The sequence below is a fragment of the Haemorhous mexicanus genome, chromosome 1 (assembly GCF_027477595.1).
Source record: "Haemorhous mexicanus isolate bHaeMex1 chromosome 1, bHaeMex1.pri, whole genome shotgun sequence".
NCBI classification, from domain to species: domain Eukaryota; kingdom Metazoa; phylum Chordata; class Aves; order Passeriformes; family Fringillidae; genus Haemorhous; species Haemorhous mexicanus.
In genome coordinates this window covers 48,590,064-48,610,652 of record NC_082341.1, presented here as the reverse complement: position 1 = coordinate 48,610,652, position 20,589 = coordinate 48,590,064, and the positions used below count along the sequence as shown (strand labels likewise).

The following is a 20,589-nucleotide window of genomic DNA, read 5'->3' as shown; positions in this document are numbered from 1 at the left end:
AATTAAAAACAAGAGCAGCAACTCCCAGTATATCTAGTGCACTGGCAGAACTGATGCACATTTTCCAGTTGAGACTTTAAAAGGTTCTTGGAAATTGGAAAAGTGAAATACTCATTTCATAAATAACAATTAGTCATACAGAACATCCTAATGGAAATCTTGCATGCAGAGATCTCCAAGGACACTAACTTGTAGGTAATCTTACATAATTTTTTTATCTGATAGGTTTGTTGCCAGTCTGTTAAAAGGGTAAACAAGAGTCAGGTGTTTTGACAACATCTGTGCTGGGTATTTAGGCTTTCCTGGTACTTTAAATTAAGCACTGTTGATGCTATACATCAGGAAGGTGAGTCCTGACCTTGTAGTAGCTAAATTTCTATCCGGAGCTGCTTAGCCACTTGATTTTTAACAGTAAGAATAAAATAATAAAAAGTGCCTGTCTTCTCTGCCTCTCAGCCTCACACCTTTACTGAAGAATAATTTCCAGGGATTGGAAATGTGTTGGCAAAGTGTGGCACTATGCCAACATCATCAACCAAGAAGACAAATTGAATTACTATGGGCTCTCTTTAAAGTCTGTAATACACTTGATAGTGGTTCCCATCAAGACACTGAGAAGGAAGCAGACATTTCTGCTTGGTTGATAAAATATAAATGCCAGAAAATTATTCTGTTTTATGCCCCAGTCTCTTTAAAAACTTTAATAAAATGAAATAAATATAGACAAGTGCATTACAGGCCCCTTTGCTTTTGTAACTTGGGGGTACACAGTCTAGTACTCTGGTCTGAGCAAAGGTTTTTCTGTAGAAATAGCTGTAATCCTGTGCTTTGGAATGTGACTGCACAGAAGTCAATGCACAGATGTCCATCATGAAGCTCGGGATGATGACCCCATAGCTGAGGTTGTGAGGTGATCTCAGTATGCTTTTCTGGGGCTTTTTGCTTCAGCATAGTTAGATTATGCTGAATTCTGCACATTTGTTAGTGAAACCTGGTACCTGAGTAAGGTATGTAAAATGAGAGAAGACACAGTGTTATAGTTGTACAAAGGATCCCACTGGTTTAGGTGAAACAGTTTGTATCTTCTCTTAGCCTGAGGTGAAACCCTAGGTCTGCTGTAGCTGGTGGGAATTTGGTTCCTTGCAATGGAGAACTTGTTTCCGATGTCCTGAGGCTTTGTGCTAAGGAGAAACATATTGCCCCTGATGCAGCCCAGTGCCTTGCAAATTTAGCAGGAGTGCAGGGTGGGAGCTCACCTGGGAAGCCCACAGAACTGTCAAATGTTCCCTAATGTAGATTCTGAGTGGGTGAATTACACTCTAATGCAAAATTGTAGTGCCATCTCAGGGCTAAATTTCTTCCTGTTGTAGATTGATGCGGCAGCACTAGCTGTGCTGTCAAGGGAAAACTTTGTCCAGGCATCAGCTGGAGCATTAAGAATGAGCAGGGTGTTGGCTAAGACTCTTTTGAGTGGGTCATTAGCTCACCCTTTACAAAACAGAAACATCCAAACTCTGTGCCTATTCCATACTGTTAAAATTTGACACAGTTAATTATGGCATTTTATGATTCTTTGGACTGAGTCCTATTGTTACAAAACTAATGGCCATGATCTCTGGTGTCCTCCTTCCTTTACCTGCCTTTTGTTTAAATTCAGTGCAAGTGCTGACTATTCTTTCTTCTGTACCTCATCGAGATATAACCCAGTGACAGCTACGAGGCTTTTAGTGTAGCAAACATGAAATAGGAGGGAAATGAAAAAAATCAGAGAGGGAGAATAATTCATGGGAAATTGAACACAGCTTCATTTCTCTGCATAAAAAATTATGTAATTCTGAAAGAGATATACACTTGCCCATAGGATTTATTTCTTCTGAGCCCTTCACCTTTTTTGCGATCTAAGTCCTCCAGCAGAGAGCCTTCTTGCTATGATTGCTGTTAATATTATCATTAAGAAGGTTATTATCATTTATATCTCAGTGTTCCCTCTCCAACCATAAAATGTGAAGTCACACACTATTTCTAAGTACTGCAGTATCTTCTCCCCCTTTGAGTAACTTTGTAAATTCTGCATGCTTTCCTTCTGTTTGTCCTTCCTACCAACAACTCTGTGCCATCCTGCAGTTTTATTTTGAGGTGGTAGGCCAGACCAGTGGAACCTTATATTATGCAGGAAAAATATTTTTTCCCTTCAAATTGCCAGTATTTTGCACATAGTACCTTCTTCAGATCTCTTAACTGAGAAGTTTCAGTTTGTTCCCAAACGGAGACACCTCATTGGCAATGTGTTGTAATGCATGGAATGAATTTTACTGGCCTGACCTTATTCTTGACCTTTTTCCCCTCTTGTCTTCTGCAAATGCAAATGGTGCATGAATTGAAATCCCCTTAGGCCTGAGCAGGGGAGGTAATTCTAAAATCAAGGAAGAAATTGGAACAGCAGAGCATATCTAGAACGTCTGATACAATGCCTTTTTTATTTTTCAGTCAGTTTGCTCCCAGGAAAACCTTTTTGTGGAAAACAGGTAAAAAATAGCTTTATTTTGTGTGTGTGTGCTAAACTTAGCTGTTTCTCTTGATTTTTTTTTTTTTTTGTCTATCTGTAGTTCTATGGTTATTTATACTAATGTGAAGACTGTTGAACAAATTTGCAGTCCGTATTATCTGCAGTAGTTTTGTGCTTAAGAGGGAGTAATAGAGCTTGCCTTGCAGTATGGTACCTGAGCAGATAAAGTATTACTGCTGCTTTCCTGAGGCTTTTGCATTTCAGTTTAAAAAGCAGATTGTGGGAGATAGGGTGGGGGCGGCACCTAAGCTTTCATTTCAAGTGACCATTCTGTCTCTGGAGTGCCAGAGTATTAGTATTTAACTTACTGATCTTTAAAAAGCCCTCTAGCAGTGGCTGGATGACAGTATTTATGAAACACTGGCTTGGGTGTCTGTTGTTTAACCTGCTCTCCTGTGGGACTGAGCAGCAGCATTGACATGACTTGTTGCTTGTGAAGGCTCACAAGTTCCACACAAGTTCCTGTTTTATTGCTGCAATGTAGTAATGAGGTGGTGATGTTTGAGCTCACTCTTACTTTGCATTACTGCATGATAGTTGTTGTGAATGTTATTTTTGTTATCCACTCAAGCCAAAAGGGAAGAGTTAACTGTGTTTGAAATGTTGAATATGAAGTGTTGGCTCCATAACAGCCGTAAAGTAGCTTAACTGTGTTGAAAATCTTAAAAAATGTGCACCTTTATGGCAGATAAGGATTTTAACCAAAAGTGGGGAATTTAATTGGTGGGTGTTTGAGCAGTGCTGACCCAAGTCTGTCCTGCGCAGGTTTAAAAACTGTTTACCACCTCCACTTGAATAAGGAGAGGCTCTCTCTCACAGTATTTTGTTCTCTGTCCATCCTTACATCTGTCAGATGCATTTATGGGTGAAGCTGTTTCCATAGAAAATGACTCCACAGTAATGGTACAAACCAGCTTTTCCGATGGACACTTCTGTAAGTGGAATGAGGGAAGGCCCTCAGGAGGTCATGGCCTCTGTCATCTAACCACCTCATATTCTGAGAGCCAAGGGTATTTCCTCAGCTGCTACTTCTGTGTTTTGACTATGGAGATGTTTTATCAAAATAAATCAAAATTCCGACAGAGGAACCCATAAAGCCAAAAGGAGATGCTCCCATAAACCTGTTTTTCCCTCTCAGGGGAGACTGGGGCAACAAAGATGACACAGTTGTTCACACTTCCAAGTCAGTATGGAAAGCACTCAGAGGCTGCACTGCCAAGAGTAGGGTGGGTACCTCTATGGGATAAACCATGAACTCCATAGCCTGGCCTCCCCTGGTTTATGCATTCAGTTCCACACCTGCATGCAGGAGAATGTGGTCAGTTCTGGTATTTACACATGGTTTGCTGTCCTTGAACCCGGGAACTGACTGACCAGCCCAGTGTGAGGATGCATACCCAAGTGGGGACCACTAAAAGGCCAGGTTGGGAATTGTTCTGCCTGCACTGTTGCTGAGGGAGACTTCAGCTGCATTCTGCAGAACACTGCTTTTTCTTTCTGCATGCCCTACGGCCTTTGATCAGGTGAAGCACTTAAACTTGTGCTTAGCTCAGTGCACATGAACAATCCTGTTGATTGGCTGTGTTGAAAGTTAGGTGTGTGTTTAAGTGCTTTGCCTTTCTTTTTGTCAGAGGATCTGAGCCTTTCTCTGAGCTGCAAAGACTTCCAAGCGACTTAGCAAGTACTTAAGATTACATATGCAGTATTTTGATGGCTTGCAATTTTTTATGTTCTTACTAGATGACATTTTTATGAATTTTCCTTTGGATGGAATGGTTCCTTAGCTTCTGAGAATTACCTTTCTCGGTAACAGGAAATGCTAAATTGGCCCTCAGCCTCGCTGGATGATGTTTCTTATGTTCAGTTGACTGTGTGCAACTATGGGAGAGGGAGGAAGGGGCATTTTTAGCCTTGGTTCTTTAAACTGAATCTAGCACAAATTGAAAAATGTATCTAGAAATCAAATAAAACTTTACAGATCAGAAAAAATTTGAACTACCATGTTTTTTAGCATAATCTTTCTTTTCATTTTTCAGTAGGCTGTTGGAGGACAGTAGCATATGCAATGATATGCATAAGAAAAGACAGCTGTTTAGGTTTGTATGAATTTTATTTAATATTTATTTCCCAGTGTATCCCACTTGTGATTCTGTCTGTGTCCTTGCTGAGACGCACCTCGACATGTGTGGGTATGTCAGTTTGCTGCTTGGAAAGGAGCATGGAGAACAGAGTTCGACCCCACTCTTCTCATTTTCTCTGAATGAAGAGGTAACAAGAGGACCCTTTTCTTTGGGTCGCTGCCTCAGGAACCACATGAGATTTTCAGCTGCCTGGCTGCTCAGACTGTGACTGTTTGGGAGAGACTGGAGAAGCTCAATTTTTCCTGGAGCATATATGACAGGCACGTTTCATAGACTAGTGCCCAGACTGACCTTTTTTCCTTTTGTTGGTTTGTTAAAAGCTGAAGTACATTGAGGCAAAACTGATTGAAGCTCCCTTATCTAAAGTATCTGTGTTTTGAAACTTTTTTCTGTTAGCTTTGTCTTCTCAACTCCAATTCCTTCCACACATTCAGATGCATTCCATATCCCAAAGAGCATCCCAGGCCAACAGGAAATAATTAAAATTCAGTTCCTATTTTCATGGAGAAAAGTTCTATCAATTGACACACGAATCAGTGGAAGTCTGAATCTGGTCATGACAGTATTCTTCTGAGAGTTTTAGAAACTCATGGTGTCTTCCCCCACCATGAGCGCTCACATCAACCAGGCTCCTTTAAAAGTCGGTCAGCTGCCACGAGTCTTAAGCAGAGGAGGCTTTCAGAAGGAATGGATGCTTTCAGAAGTGTGCCCTTCATCTGTTAAGGCACATGGACAGCAAGGCAGATATTCACTAGATGTCTGTGTGCATTGGGGTTTGCATATTTCACTTCAAACCTGTATCATTTATATTACATAATTTTTCACTGTGAGGAGAAATGGATCTGTGAGGAGAAAATTTGATGTGTGGTTGCTGAGTCTGCATGTCATCACAGCAGCCACAGAGGAGATGGAGAGATTGCACCAGATAAGGAGCAGTGCTGGAGCATCTGCTTCTGTGCCCCATGACCACAGGCAGCAGGCAAAAAAAATCTTCCTCCTTGCTTTGGGTTAGCTTTGATGATTTGAGAGTGTTGGATTGGGCATACAGAACTTAGGAGGTGTCTGTACACACACTCTTAATAGCTAATGTCTGAGTCTGGGGAGCTAAAAGAATTTTTTGTAACCCAAAACCACAGATAGTGGGAATACAATAGCATTCTGTTTCTCTCCCTCTTTTTCTCTAGCATATAAATAGAAGAGAATTGTTAATTTCTAAGCACAAGAGTACAAAAGATTCTGTAAATAATATACTTTGGGGTTTTTTCTTTCTGATTAAATCTTAAAGGATGATTTATTTTTAAAACCTTTTTCCTTTTTCTGTGTTGTTGCTTCTGTGCTGTTTCTCTTCATGCTTTCCCCCTGTGTGGGTCTAGGAAAGGTCAACAGGTTTATACTGCTGATCACATCTGAGAGAGGCTCTGTTACAGGCGAGGAATGCAACAGCCTGATTCCATCTTTGACATGCTGCCTCCTACATGTCCCAAGTGACACAGCTCAGCAGGTTCTCCAAATAAAAAGCAGGAACCAAGTCGACAAGGAAAAAGGGGACCAAAAAAAATTAAATCGATACAGTCCCATCCTTTTGATCTGTAGAAAGAGTTTTGAGCCTGCAAGCTCTTATGCTGTAATATATGACAGAGGAGTGGGAAATGTCTTTTAAAATCCTTCCAAATACAGTGTTACAAGCACCACTTGGGATAACAGTCATGGTGCACTAAGCCGTGGTAGGCATTTTGGTTCTGTCATTTTGGCAGTACAGTGCAAGTAGTTTACCATAAATAAGCCAAATTCTGATCACAGGATTTACTGTGTTATTACTCACAGTACACTGCGTGCTCTGCAACTGTTTAAGGACAGGCAGCCTCTCCCCCAGAAATTTCATTATTATTCTGTGCAGAGTGGAAACAGAGTAAACTGACTTGTGGGTCTCTAAGTGAAGCATTAACAGTGAAGAGATTGGCGTCACACTGAGAGGACACATGTTTAGGCAAGGCTTTGGATGGGCTCACAAAGCTGATAATGACTGGGAGCAAGCTGCTATAGAAATAAGACAAAGAGTGCAGGTGAAGTTGATGACAAAAACATCACAGTGAATGGACAGCAAAGTGAGAAGTGGTGAGGGTCTTGCTGAGGGAAGAGAACACTCAATGGGCACAAAAGTGCTGCATCAGTGCTGCATAACACTGCTGTGTCAGCCCCATCTAGTAAAGTGCTCTGAGGAGATATCCAGAAGGGGAGGGTGGTAAGTGCCATGCATGTAAAAGGGCATAGCTGTGTTTGCATGCTGAAGGCAGATGAGTATGGGGGTCAAATCCCATTTCAGACCTGCTTTTGTAAAGGCAGAGTATCTCCTTTTCTTTATTTGGGTTGCTGCAGGGTACCTGAAGATAGACTTTGCCTTGACATGGTTTTATTTGTGTATAAATCTTTGTGTCATGATATCTGTAGGGGCAACAGGGACAGCATTGGGAAGACATCTGGCAGTCGGCAGAGCAGTACAGAGAACGAACTGAAGTGGACAGACCACCAGAGGCCATGGAGCAGCACAGACTCGGACAGCTCAAATCGAAATTTGAAGCCAGCCATAACAAAGACAGCCAGTTTTGGTGGGATAACCGTCCTGACAAGAGGAGATAGCTCATCAAGCAACAGAAGTACCGGGAAACTGTCTAAAACAGGTAGCTAGTACTGTATTGGGTTCACAGTGCTTCCTGTTGTGCGGAGATAAATGGCTGTGCTGCTGCTTGTCTGAGTATGGTCTGTCCCACTATGGTGTGGGTTGGAAAGGACCTTTAGAGACCAGGTAGTCTGACCCTCGTGGTTGGACTAGATGGCAAAATACATAAAGAGTTGTGTTTCCTGAACACAGGAGATGTGTATGTCCCTCTGTGGGTGCTAGTATGTTGGTACTTGCTCCTGAGTTTTTAGGAAGCAAGAAAAAACACAGTGCATGAGGTTTACAAATCATGGAGAGGTAGGCTTTCCCTGGAGTATAGTGTGTGCACACCATACACATACTGCACTTGTAGCCTGAAAAGGTGGTACTCCTTTCAGAGAAAGCACAGATTTTACCTTTTTATTAACCTTAATATTTTTGAGTTGTGAATAGTTAGATGTCAGATATCTGAGGAGAAATACAAGAACATGTTGTTGTCATTGCTGAAGTACATGCCATCTGTGGTTTGGAGTACAGCCTCTGCCTTGGCGGTGGCATTTGAGGACATGGTGGGCTCACAGAGGTCCCACAATCTCTCCATTTTCTTGTTTAGTTCCCATTTAACATAAACATCCTTTAAGGGGACTATGAATCTGGTGGGAATTCTGGATTTATTTGCATTAACTTTGCGAGTACATTAACATATATGCGAGCCACAGGGTCTGCATCTAAGTAATTTCAAGCTATGCCATTAGGCTATTCTATTATACTTTAGGTTGAAAGTGCATAATAAATAACAAGGCCATCAGATCATTCCATCAGATTGGTTCATTTGATACCTATAGTACAGGACAAATGGTAATCAATACGTAGCACTTAGTGCTCTTTCAGCTTGAGAGTGTTTTATGGATGGTACTTAATTTACACCCAGTTTATCAAACCTGACTTGGTCAGATTTCATTCCTATTCCCCAAATTTTGCAGTAGCTTTTGTGTGGTTCAGGATGCTACGGAATGGAGTTTTTAGAATAAATAAATAAAGCCATTGACATAGTAATTACATTTTAGATCTCTGGATGTTGAACAGAGTTTAAAATTAGACAGTCATAAAGTCATTTGAGTTGAAAAGGCCTTTAAGGTCATCAAGTCTAACCATTAACATAACATGGTCAAGTGCACCCCTAAATCATGCTCCCAAGGGTCACACTTACATGTGTTTTAAATCCCTCCAGGGATGGTGACTCAGCCACTTCCCTGGACCGTTTGTTACAGTGCTTGACAATTTTATCAGTGAAGAAATTTTCTCCTGGTATCCAGCCTAAACATCCCCTCTAGAAACTTGAGGCCATTACCTTTCATCCTGTCACTTGTTCCCTGGAAGAAGAGAATGACCGCCGCCCTGCTACAGCCTCTTTTAAGGTAGTTGTAGAGAGCAAAAAGAACACTGAGCCTCTGAGCCAGTTCTCTCAGCCACTCCTCATCAGACTTGTGCTCCATACCCATCACCAGCTCCACTGCCCTTCTTTGGACGTGCTCCAAACACCTCAGTGTCCTTCTTGTATTGAGGGATCCAGAAATGGACACAGGATTTGAGGTGTGGCCTCACCAGTGCTGAGTACAGGGGGGCAATCACTGCCCTGGTCCTGCTGGCCACGCTATTGCTGATACAGGCCAAGATTGGCCTTCTTGGTGATTTATGCTGGCCCATATCCAGCTGGCTGATGACCAGCACCCTCAGGTCATTTTCCACTGGCCATTCTTGCCCAAGCCTGTAGGCACTACATGGGGTTGTTGTGACCCAAGGGCAGGATCTGGCACTTGGTCTCATTGAATGACAAAATTAGCCTCAACCCATCGCTCCAGCTTGTCCAAATCCTTCTGTAAAACCTTTTTACTCTCCAGCAGATCAACACTCCCCCCCAGCTTCGTATCATCTGCAAACTTCCCGAGAGGATGCATTTGATCCCCTTGTCCAGATAAAGACATTAAATAGCACAGACCCTAGGGAACACCACTTGTGATCAGCTTCCAATTATGTGTAACTCTATTCACCACCACTCTGGACCTGGCCATCAGCCAGGGTGAACTGTACACTCATCCTGGCAATGAGCAGCTAAATTTTCCAGGAGAGTGTTGTGAAAAACAGTGTTGAAAAATGGCTTTTCTGAAGTCCAGGTAGACAACAATCATAGCTTTTCCTTCATCCACTAAGTGGGTCACCTTGTCATAGGAGATTGGGTTGGTTAAGTAGGACCTGCCTTTCATAAACTCATGCTGGCTGGGCCCTGTTGCCTGATTGTCCTGTGCATGCCATGTAATGGCACTGAAGAGGATCTGCTCTGTAAGTTTTCTTACACCAAAGTCAGACTAATGGGACTTTAGTTCCCCACATGCTCCTTGTGGCTTTTCTTGAATGTGGGTGTCACATTTTCTAGCTTCCACTCAGCTGGGAGATCCCACTGGGACTGCTGATAGGTGATAAAAAATTGGCTCAGTGAGCACTTCCACCCTCTCCCTCAGAACCCTTGGTAGATCCAATCTGACCTCATAAACTTGTTGGGTCTAAGTGGTGTAGCACATCACCACCTTTGTCCTTGAATTTTGGGGGCCTTGATCCCTCTCTCTGTCTCCTGGCTTTGGGGACTGGGTACCCAGAGAACAGATCTGGATATTACAGACTGAAGCAAAGAAGGCATTAAGTACCTTAGCCTTTTTCTTAATCTTTGTGACTGTGTTCTCCCCTCCAACCGATGAAGGATGGAGATCATATTTGTTCCTTCCTTTTGTTGCTAATATGTTTATAAAAACATTTTTGTTGTCTTTTACAGCAGTAGCCAGATTAATTTCTAGCTGAGATTTGGCCTTTCTAATTTTCTCCCTTCATAGCCATTTTTTACCCTGAGCCAGGGTGGCTGTGTTCCATGCTGGCTTGTCTTTTAGCACATGGTTACAAACTGCTCCTGTGCCTTTACGACATCCTTCTTGCAGAATGTCAAGCATTCCTGTACCCCTTTGTCCTTCAGGACTGCCTCCCAAGGCCAAAATCGCTCTCTCAGAGTCCAGGGTAGCCCATCTGCAGACCCCTCTTCCTACTTCTCTGAGACTGAAAACTGTCAGTTTTGTGATCACTGTACCTCCAACCATCATGTCACCCACAAGTCTTCTTTGTTCACAAAAACAGGCCCAGTGGGGCGTCTTCCCTAGCTGGGTCCCTCACCAGCTCTGCCTGGAAGTTATCTTCCATGTACTTCAGGAACCTCTTTAATTGTTTCCTCACTTCAGTGACATATTTCCAGCACTTTTCTGTTAAGTCAGTCATGTGCAAGAACAAGGGCCAGTGATTGTGAGACTTCTCTCATCTGCTTTTAGAATATTGCATCTGCTTCTTCATCTTGCTTGGGTGGTCTATAACAAACTCCCACCCTGACATCTGCTTTCTTGGCATTTTCTCTGATTTCTACCCATGAACACACAACCCTTTCATCACCACTGTCAAGCTCTAGACAGTCAAAACACTCTCTAACATACAAGGCATATCCCACCATCTATCCTTCCCTTTGTATGCCTTCAGAGGCATTTCCAGCCATCACTGCAGCCCTCCCCTTGAGCTAGTCGTCCCACCATGTGATGGTAACTGTGTCACAGCTTTCCTGTAGTGCAGTTACTTCCAGCTCCTCCTGTTTTGTTACCCATGCTGTGTGCATTGCTGTAGATGCCCTTAAATTGAGTTACTGATCCTGCTCCCTTTTTGTGGGAAGAAGCTGTAATTCCTACTGATCATTCTCAGGCACTTCTTTCAATTCTAACACATCAGTAGCCTTTGTGTCTTTACTGCCCCGTGCATCTCAATCCCCTGCCTCCACTGGAATGTCAGACCAAAGAACCTCACTAGCACACCATCCTTAAACACTGGCAGCTGCATAACATCCCTTTTGCTTTTTAATTCTAGTTTAAAGACATGATAACTCCTCTGCAAAGATACTTTACCCCCTTTTGACAGACAGGTGTAACCTGTCTGTCTAGGCTTGGTGTTCTATAAACCAGCCAGTGGTTAAAACCCCAAAAGTTCTGTCAATGATACCAGGCTTAGAGTCTGTTCTTAATCTTCTGGCTCTTCCCTCATCAGTCCCTGCAACTGGAAGGGCAGAGGAGAGCACTACTTTTTCTCCTGATCCTTTAATTAGTCATCCCAAGGCCTTGAAGTCTCTTGATTGCCCACAGACTTCCTTTTGGGACTTCATTGCTGCCAAACTGAAAAATCAGTAATGGATAATGAACTGAGAGCTGTATCAGAGTAAAAAGTTTTCTTTTCCCATCTTTAGCTCCGGCACTGAGGAGGCAGCAGACAACCCCAAGAAGTGAGTCTAATCAGCATATTGGGTCTTCCCTTCAGAAGCGAATCTCCCATGATCATGACCCATCCTTTTCTCTATATGGAAGCAATTTTGATGCAGGGAGCAGTCTGAATTAACCTCCAGCCAAGTGAACCGCCATCCTTGCTGTTGTTTGTTTCCGCTTGCAGAGTCTCACATCTGTTTTCCCAGGGCCCCTGAGAGAGTGAGATAATGACATAGGAGACATGCCTGCTGTGCTGGGCAGGAGCTTGTTGCCATTTCCCCCTGTCCCTTCATCCCTGTGTTCGGCCAGGTGGAGAGATGACAGAATCCTCCCTAACATGTATTCTGTCTGCCTATGGGATGTGCCCCACAGAAGGCAAGGTGGAATTTCAGTGTGTATATAGTTCTGAAACTACACTCTAGTGTATTTTTTATTTGAATATAGACTAAATAGGCTATACAGTGGGGCTTGAATTATGGGATAGAGCATGGTTTCACTTCCAGATTTCTTTTCCTCCCATGAATATTTGAATAGCATCAAAACTGAATTTGATGTGCAAGAATTAAGGAGGCGGCACAGGCTCCTGCTGTACTTTTATTTTTTTATGTCATTCTACCTTAAGTAGAGTGCGGGTAAATGTATTTCTCTGAAACATTGTGTTGCAGAGGTGCAGAGCATTTAAAATGGTGTCAGGGAAATCCGGTTTGGAGGAGACATCTAATTGCAAGGGCAATATTTTTAAGAAGCCATTTTAGTGTTAAAATCAAGCATAGTAAAAAGGATGCACTTAAGAAATGTATTAAAGAAGAGACTTGTGAAGCATGCCAATACTTGTAAATTCATCTGCACCCTGTAGACGCCAAACCCCAAATTGCATTCAAATGTAAGCTCTTATAATACATTTTTAAAATATCAGTGATATTAAAAATCAATGTTCTTTTTTAAATGCTTTGACTTTTTTGAGGAATGCGTTTAAACTGGAAAGCTAGCCAAGGCACAAAAAGAATAAAAGAGAAGCAAGATAAAAGGAAGAAGTGGGGAAGAAGAGCAAGACTGGATATCAAAACAAACGGGCACCTTCAAAGCCAGGAGACAAAGTCAAACAGCCTGAAAAAAGTCATAAGAGCTAGTATCCTTATCACTATTTCTGTCCTTCTCTTTAAAATGCTATTGAATGGCATTAAAGCAGAAAAGAATAATAATTCAAAAAACAATGGGGAAATGTGTCTTGATAAAATGTTTTCTCTTCACCAAAAAAATGCTAAGTGCATTCATACAGTAGTCAATGTGATATTTGCATTTTCTAAGGTGCGTTAGGTACCAAGTGATGCTTGATAGTGAATGTTTTGCATACTATGTTCATTACTTTCTACTTTTGCCATAGGCAGCCCTGGTGTTCTGTAGTTCAAGTAGACATTTAAAGGTTGATCATGTTTTTATTTTGGATGATTTCATTTTGGTTTGGTTTTTTTCCCTTGTGTTCACTACAGTAGTTGAAATGGAATTGCAGAGGTGTTGCTACCCATGTTAGACATACTGCCCTCGTAGCATGCCAGAGTCTGCTAGGCACCAATTCTGTCCTCGACTTTTCTCTGAAGGGCTTTAAGGTTCACAGTAATAAATTTAAAATATTTTTGTCTTGCATAAAATTTGTATTGAATCAGTGTGAAATCATTAAGTGGTCAAAATGTTCTTCATTGGCTAAATGACGGAAAATATTTATGGAATCTTTAAATGTGAAAATTGTTCTCTGTATATATGGCAGTCATCCAGAAGAATTGTTAAACATTCTTCCTGAGCATAGGAGTATTAAAATTTTCAGGATTTTTATAGAAGGCTTACAGTTGCCTCCAACAGGGTATACAGTGATGCAGTATTAGCATTGTAGTCTTTCTGGATCATTTTTCGTATTGCCACCAAAATTAAATGTTCTGTCCCTAACCTATGATAAATCAGTAATTAATGATACATAGCAAACAAGCAGGAACTGAAGCTCAGAAAGATGTTAGCTTCCCTTTAGGCTCACAGAGAGATCACAGAACATGCTGTTCTCTGCAGTAGAGTCCAGTTGTGTCAATTAGTCTTAGACTTTGTTGTTTTCAGCTGCACAGGAATTTGAGCTTAGCAAAGGAATTATGTTACTTCATTTTTACAAACTTCACAAAAGGGGCTGTTTGAAACCCATTACATGGTTGTCTTATTGGTTCTGATGGTTATTTTCATGCACCTGTTGACTGTTTAGAATACCCTGTCCTACTGAAAAGCACAGATTGTACAATGCAAGTAAAATTTCCTTCTCTGTTATTCTGTAGTTCACTAGGTACAAAGAGATGTTCTAAGCTATAATTCAATATCAAATGGGGAGTTAATAATTTAACAAATTTCAGTTGGATTGCCTTCCTACTACTTAGGACATCATGCAAAATGTTGGTTTGTTTAGCTTTCTAGTAATACAGTAAACTTTCCAGGGTTGACTAAGAGTGGTGAATGAAATGGTTGTCGTTGTAGGGGCACAATAATACATGTGTTCAGTCTGTAACACCCAAAAAGAGAAAATCTAGCATATCAACTACCATGTTATTGTCACTGACACATTGCGACAGGTTTTAACATCATGAGAGAAGATATGTTTCACATAAATGTCCTATGTGTTTCTACATATCTAGTTAAAGAATTGTTGGGAGGCTTAAAAGTTGTAGTTATTGCGCCTTTAGTTTCTCCTAATGCATTTTCCATTCAGTGGAATGCACATCTGTCAGAGCATATTTCTTTCCCCCTTAGCTGCAAAAAGCTGGTTGCATTGGGGTATTAACTGTGTTGTTACCGATCTGTAGAGATCATTAGCTTCCTTGCAGGGCTCCAAGTAATCAGAGACCCAGTCTAATCTCTCCTGTTAGGTGCTCATTGCTACTCCTGTTGGGGAAGGCATTTCAATACATTACTGCTGGCATTTTAATACATTAACCTTCCTTTGCTGTTTTTTTTTGGTTTGTTGTTTAGGTTTTGGGGTTTCTTAAATAAAGTGTCCTGTATACTATATTTTTTCTCTGAGTTTTGGAACTGGATTTTTCCTTCTTTATAATTTACTTGAATTAGGCATTAGCTTGATGAATCTTGTAAGTCCAGCAAAAACTGTCAGAATATTGATGTATGGGCAGCAGGTCACGAACCAACTGCTTCCAGTCATAATCTTCCCACCAACTATGCTGAAGCATCAGTTTTATTTTTAGAAGTGCAGCTTAGAGAGAAATAATCATGTTCACATGAGCACGTGCCATTTCATTAAAAGATCACAAAATATATTGTTGCATAGAGAAAGGCAAGTGACTTACAGAAGTAGCAAATAAATATTTCTAATCCAGGAATCTATATCCGAGACAGAAATACTTCCAGTATTCCATTCCAGTTCTATTGTTCCTGAAAATGATGATGGTCTAGAGTAAACAGTGATAGTGGATAGATTTGAGAGTGTAGTTGATAAGAAAGGAGAAATTTGCCTTGGACTTGAAAGGTGAGATGGGCAGAGATGTTGAAAGTTATCAGATACTGAATGCTGATCCAAGGAAAATAGAGCAGGACATGTTGCATCACTCACTGTTACTTAGAATATTGGAAAATTAATGGTACTTCCATGCTCTCCCTCTGCAAACCCTCTAAGCTATTAGGCATTTTTGGTGGTTTTTCTGTCTCTTTTTCTTTACAGGTCTTTGAACTTCTGTATCTCTCAGAATAGTTAAAAAATATATTAATGGAAAGTGATGAGAATGTGAAGGTTTTTACTATCTCAACTGTGAAGCAGCAGGAAAATTATAGAATAATCTAGAAGAACTATCCATCATTACGTGCTGAAAAAAAGAGGTTAGATTGTGTAATGGGGGCAAAAATCTCATTTAGTCCAAGTTCCTTTCAGAAGTCTTTTGCAAGACATCTTTTAATATGAATCTGAATAAAGTCAGATAGTTTATTTTTTCCCCTTTTTTACAGTGCTGAATTCATTATAAAGTGATTTCCCCTTTCAAATTCAGGCAGCGTGAAAACAGCTAATCAGAGCTACAAAGACAAGATTAATTGGTGTTAATTTCCAAATATTTGTGTTGGAATTTACTTGGCTTAGTATGTCTAGACTTAAAATGATAGGAAATAAGTTACAATAATGGAACTAAATAAAGTAGATCATTCTTATACTGTATAAATGGGGGCAAAATTGGTACAGCAGTAATTTCTGGAATTTTTTTTTCTTTTTTAAATTCAGAAAATTCTTTTTATGGTTTTGTGACTTATTTGTGTTATTTCAAAATCACTAACTTGATCTACTAACATGAGAGAACAGATCTTACATCTTTTAAAGCAGACATTTCAAAGCTATGAGCTTGACCAATGTGTGGGGATAGCCTCAAAGTATTTTCTGCTGCCTCCATGCCATGTGATGAGTACACCTGAATTCATTGCAGTCCTCGGGCTTTTATGATTCAGAAGCTGGTGTAGATCAATACATAATTCTGCCATAAGAACAGCAGAAAGGGAGGAAAGGAAAACCAAAACAATTGAATGTCAGCTAAAATCCTCTTTTGTGCCAATAGCGTTTCATTGGAATAGCACAAAAAGTGGAGACATTCTGAACTTAGGCTTGGTACTACTCACACACACACTTAGAAATAATGGGAGGTTTAAGAAATCTCATCACCACTACCATCTCCAGGCAGCTTCCTGACCCATTGAATTCAAAAGGTGAAGGAAAAGAGGAGAAAGTAAAGATAGAACTCAATGGAACAACATGAAGTGCATGTAGAAAGGCCAGGGAAATACAGCAAAGGACCTTGTAACTGATGTAGAAGGAAAATTGAACTCCAGCAGTTGTATTTACAGTTGCAAGGAAGATGCCAAATACTACTTGCAACTTGATGAGGATGGCCTCCAGGAATAACTCTGCAATTTGTAGAAACACAGGAATCTGAAATTATCTAATAAATAAAACTATTTCTTCAGGAATAATATTTCTAAATTTCTAACCTCAGTCTGCTAGGAGAGGAAAAATATAGCAACTAACACAACTTTGATGTTTTATTAAAAGACTTATTTAATGAAATGAAAAAATTCTTTGGAAATCTCTATTACTTTCTTGATTAGATACCAGAGAAGCAGATATAGGGTCCGACTTATGGCAAATAGTGCACAGCTCAGAGAGAGGACTGTGTCTGTAGTGATTGCAGTATGATCCCAAAGTTTGAAGAAGATGGATAAAAAAATGTGTGTTACACAGGAATCTGCAATAATCTGTGGAAAAATCCTCTGTTATGTAACAGGATGGTGGTGTGATTTCTTTGGAAGAAACCTCTTCTGCTCTCATTTCTCTGAGTATGAGAAAATAAATGAATTTCAAATGCATTTGACTGAAAATGAATTTGAGGCTCTAAGCAGTCCACTACAGGATCCACCTGCAGTATCCCATATCTGAAAGGATAATATATAATTTGCCTCAAAGAGGTTTGCTAAACTGACGTCTGAATTCTGTCCTTGCTTTTAGTCTATACCTGCAGATGGACACTGTGGAAGTTATATGCATAGACAGTGGACTGAAGTAAAATGAAAGAAGTTGCAATTAAAACATACTTTGCTCTGTGGAGTAAGCATCCATACCATCCTACTTTAGGGGAGCTAATCACCTGAGCCTTATGCTCTCAGCAGTTCTTGTCTTTTTTCTGTGAAGCAAATTAAAATCCAATCAAGTAGTATCTCAGAAGTTCGAATATTATTTTGGGGAGTTAAAATAATGTGTCTTTCCATTCTTCCAGGCACAAATGTGCTTTAGCACAGTTGATTTATCTTAACTGATCAATTTTAACAAAAGTGGCAAATGTCTTAGGTAGTATCTTAGGTACCTTTAAGTAAAATGGATATTACACAGCTACCTTGTGACTGGACTGATCACTCAATTGCTGTTGCTTTGCAGAGAATATTAGGTGATTTTTTTTTGTGTGTGTGTGTGTTCCATTTTGTTTGGGTTTTTTTAAATTTATAAACACTGTGTTTAGTTTTTATGCCTTATGAACTGATCCCTTGGTGTTACACATGCTGAGGATTTTGTGCTCCTCTTTGGTAAATCCGTTTATTGGCTGGGGGGGAGCTGATGTTGCATGAGGAAAGTGGGCTTTTGATTGTGAAAATTACCACTGGGTACTGGGTTCAGTAGGGAGTGAAAATCCTGCTCCTAGTAGCTGGGCATGGAGTGGTGCATGCCTTTGCAGTCCGTGAAGCTGTCCTTGTATTTGCCCTATCTGGTGGGGACTGGCATCCCTTGTAACCCCCTTCCTGCTGTGCTTATGTCTCCCTGTTAGGCTCAGAGTCTTCCAGCAGTGCTGGCTCCTCAGGATCACTGTCACGAATACATCAGCCTCTCCAAAGTGCATCTCTCGTCCCTGGGGTGACAGCCAATTCTTCAGGCAGTGTGTCCTACCCTGAGAACGGGATGAGTGGCCAGGTGGCCCCCAGCAACACCAGCTATATCATTCTTCCACTTGAAGCTGCAGGGATACCTCCTGGCAGTATCCTTCTCAACCCGCACACAGGTCAGTACCGCTCCCTCCTGCCTGATTCTGCCCTTTGGTGTTTCTGATGTCAGCTGGTAAATTGGCAGATTTCTTGTTTCTAGACATATTTTTCTGGAGGCATTTTATGAGCAAATATACATTGAAATGATGTTTGGCAAATTGTTGTTTTCAAATGCGCAGGCAAAGCAAGATTTGATTTCTGAGGCTGTTGTGGCATAGCTGGTAGGAAATGATACAAAACACTCTTGCTCCATCCCAGACAGGATATTCATCATTCAGCAGTCCTGGTGCTCCCTGGCCCTCAGTGAATCCTTTAAGATCCTGTTAGCATCAATAAGGACAGATGGTCTTCTATATGTAACATGCTGAGATATTGTGCAACCAAAATATAAAGTCACATTCTTAGAGATTGTGCTTAACAGCAGAACTTCAAAAGGCTTAAAGGCTGCATTTGAATCTGCACTTCAGAATTAATTTTATGTGAGCTATATGATTAGCAATTGTATTTAAATTGTGAAGTTTGTGATATGAGAAAGATGTAACTCTTAAATTCCTGATAGTTTTCAACACTGCAGCTCACAAACGAGGCACTTGCAAGCACCAAAGTGCTGTGGGCATTTCAGAAACTCTTCAGTTTGAACTTGAGTGCTTGATGAAAGCTTAAGGCAATTTGTTACCTCCTTGGTCTGGATGAAGTGTGGATCATGTTATGCTGTTACTCCCCACCATATTGTACCATCAGTGTTAAAAGGGTTCCGGGAGTTTGATGGTGTGGTGCTTCTTTGATAATTTGGACTAGTCCAGTGACCACAGCTGGCTGTGCTGTCAACCTTAGCTGAGTTATGCTGGGTTCAAAACGAGAAAGCCTGTAGTGAAATGTAGCTTCCATTATACTGAGAGCTGAGGGTTAAACTCCAAAATATTTTTTCAAAGTACTTAACAGAACATTCAGGAGCTTTTTCTTTGGGGATTTTTGTTTATAGCCTGTATTTTATATGTATTACATCCCTGTGTTCCGCTATTTTGGTGGAGATGCTTAAAGCTTATTTGCGCGTCCGCTACTAAGAATCATTTTTTTGGCCATAGTTCAGCCAAGAAAGTTGCAGCATTTAAGAAAAATACAGCCTTGGTAAACTCTTCAGCCAATCTTACCACAGATATTTATAGATGGTAGTATCTGGAGCTGATAATATGTATCAGCATATTTAAAATCAAGGAGGAGTTCTTGTTTGTTTAGATTCAAATGTAACTGTGATATATTCTCTCCAGAGAGATGACTTAGTAACTTGCACGAACCTTTACTCTTCTAAAGCCTTTCCTCTTTAAGTGTACTTTTTTTCCAAGCTATTGCATTATTGACATGAGAGCCTAATACTGTCAGCAAGGAAAAGATCCATCATTATATTCATCTGCTCATTTCTCTTCTGGTAGATGACAGTTCTGTCTGCACCACTGAAATTTCTTGGTCAATACAGAATACAATATTTTGTGTTCCACCATGTGGTCCATTCCAAAACTCATCAGGCCTTGGCAGGAGTCAACTGTAATTCAGGTGACAGAACTGAGAAACAAATGAAAGGAAATTATGTTGCATGGAGACCACAAACAGCTGAGAGATTACTGCTTGTTCCTGGCAAGGACAGAGACCATACTTGAAAGCAAGAGCCATGTAAGAGGAAGATCTCCTACATTTATCTTGTCAATTTTGCAAATTGCAGCAGCTAGTTCAGATTTTTGCCTGGTACACAGGGTTTTTTTTTGGGGTTTTTTCTGCTATAGGTATAATGCCTGTAAATAATGTCTCTAGACCAGAGCACCTTATCTTCCTGCCCTGTGTGCCTCTGTCTGCAGATGCATCCTTGGGAAACCCATGCATGTTTTTATGGTTAACATTCAGGGAGCAAGTATTTTTGTGTATATATTATTTTGTGTTTCCCTCAAGCGTTGTGTTTCGTTTCTGCAGCTTCCATGTAAATATATACATAATAAAGTAATGGAGAGAGCAGATTTCTTTAAAAACTTGAAATTCTTGTCTCACACTCCTAGCTTCACGCTGCTACCTCGTGCTGGAAGTTGGACTGTACTTTGGCATCTGCTGTGTTTTTCCCATGCAGCAAAATACATGCTGCAAAGCTGTCACTCTTTGCGCTCAGAGTCTTTGCATCTTATTAGGGAAACATTACAAAAGGAGCTCCATGGGGAGGAAATTTAGATTGCTGGATGCTGTGATTGACTATCAAAGTGATGGATGCTGTCAGAAACAGAGATGAAGAGAAGACAGTTGAAAGAAAAGGAAAAAAGGTCTTTGTTTCCTGTAATGAATAGATTTTCTTTCCCTGTG

The 20,589-nt window shown here is 40.7% G+C and overlaps 1 protein-coding gene across 22 annotated transcripts in view; it reads left to right on the top strand.

The window, feature by feature from the left end:
- ARPP21 (cAMP regulated phosphoprotein 21) overlaps positions 1-20,589 on the top strand; it is a 197,305-nt gene that overhangs the window by 125,826 nt on the left and 50,890 nt on the right. For 10 of the 22 annotated variants that reach the window (XM_059849107.1, XM_059849099.1, XM_059849101.1 and 7 more), the window contains 4 exons: positions 2,488-2,525; positions 4,603-4,662; positions 7,156-7,388; positions 18,036-18,266. In XM_059849107.1, the coding sequence (XP_059705090.1) occupies positions 2,488-2,525; positions 4,603-4,662; positions 7,156-7,388; positions 18,036-18,266 (562 nt within the window). The remainder of the gene's footprint in view (positions 1-2,487; positions 2,526-4,602; positions 4,663-7,155; positions 7,389-18,035; positions 18,267-20,589) is intronic. The other 12 variants (XM_059849126.1, XM_059849191.1, XM_059849164.1 and 9 more) reach the window with 5 other exon arrangements.